This window comes from Gavialis gangeticus, unplaced genomic scaffold (genome assembly GCF_001723915.1).
Source record: "Gavialis gangeticus isolate Ggan-Ray unplaced genomic scaffold, GavGan_comp1, whole genome shotgun sequence".
Lineage (NCBI taxonomy): Eukaryota > Metazoa > Chordata > Crocodylia > Gavialidae > Gavialis > Gavialis gangeticus.
Window position 1 is genome coordinate 168,227,940 of NW_017729024.1, and position 1,369 is coordinate 168,229,308.

The 1,369-nt window shown below is 48.6% G+C and overlaps 1 protein-coding gene across 1 annotated transcript in view; it reads right to left on the reverse strand.

Moving 5' to 3' along the window:
* CELF4 (CUGBP, Elav-like family member 4) overlaps window positions 1-1,369 on the reverse strand; it is a 1,092,004-nt gene that overhangs the window by 90,742 nt on the left and 999,893 nt on the right. The window contains exon 11 of the mRNA XM_019518096.1: window positions 529-612. Coding sequence (XP_019373641.1) covers window positions 529-612 — 84 coding nt within the window. The remainder of the gene's footprint in view (window positions 1-528; window positions 613-1,369) is intronic.

A 1,369-nucleotide genomic window follows, 5' to 3' on the forward strand; every position in this document is an offset into this window, starting at 1 on the left:
GCTTTTAATTTCCTTTTTGAAACAGATCCCGTGAGTTAGGCATAGGTTCTAGTACTGCTCCGCGCTTGCTATAAACAGTAATTAGAAAACAAAAACTACCTCTCTACTCCCTGCTTCCATTTACACCACCCACACCAGGCTAAAACCATCCCTTGCACACCAGCTCCTGCACAACCGCTTCATTTTTCCGATGAAAGCCTAGGACGTAGGGAGAATTTGCCCCCCTCTTACGAGCCACCATGGCTTCCCCCTGCTAGTGCCACCCCCCGCCGCACCTTCATCCCTAAGCAGAGCGCACAGTTCTGAGAATGAGACAATCAGGAGACAGGGGAGGAAAAAAAAAAAGTATCGACAGAAGTAAATCAAGAAATCAAAAAACTTAAGCAGAGAGAAAGCAGTTTGAAAGGTAAAGTGTTCAGAGAAAGCCCTTTCCTGGATGAATCTAATTGTTTTGTTATCTTTACCCACCAAAGCATTTACTTTGGTTTGTCGCCCGATCCACAAACACTTTCGAGGAGATGACATTACCGAAAGGCAGGAACATCTGCATCAGCTCAGCATCCCCAAACTCCTGGGGCAGATGGTAGATAAACAGGTTACAGCCCTCTGGTCCTGTAGGTGAGAGAGGAGAGACAAGGAGGGAGGGAAGGTGAATCGAGAAGAACGGGAGGTGGAAAAGACCAGCTTTTTCTCCCCAAGCCTTTCTCTGGCTGGTGCAGGAGAAAAAAGAGGTCTGCACCCAGTCGTGCATTAAATGCGATAATTAGGGGTGCAACCTCTACATCAGGACTTTGCAGGCACCTAAAGGCTGGAAGCTGGATGGGAACAGGGGCAGGGGACAAATCAGTCTGGGTAGACCCTGCAGAGCGTAGGTGAGATACAGCACTGTGAGAGACAGGCTACTGCACAGGAGAGCCCTATGGTGTGACCCAGCACGACAGTACTTATATTCTGCAGTATTGAACACACACAGCTTATCTTTGCAATAAGGGATTTCATCACTTCCTTTGGGAGCCTGCCAAGATCTCGCCCTCGAGGTGGTGGAAGAAACTCCCCAGGGAGCTTCTGGATAGCAATCCTGACTGGCAAATTTTAACCTTTAAGCCCCCAAGAAACCAAAGGCACCCTGCCGTGACCCCTGGCTTCGATCCCACAAAGCCCTGCACCCCTTCTAACCAGGGAAGGGGGTGGACCAGTGAGCACCATAATGTCTTCTTGAGACCTATAATGCCAGCTTAATTAACCTTTGAGGTGACCAAATACTGCAGGGATAGGCTTGAACATAAAGCAGACAAAAGGAGAGAGAAAGCGGTGGAGCTGGATGGACAGAAAGAAAGAAAGACGCACTTCCTGGGATTCTTGTCATACT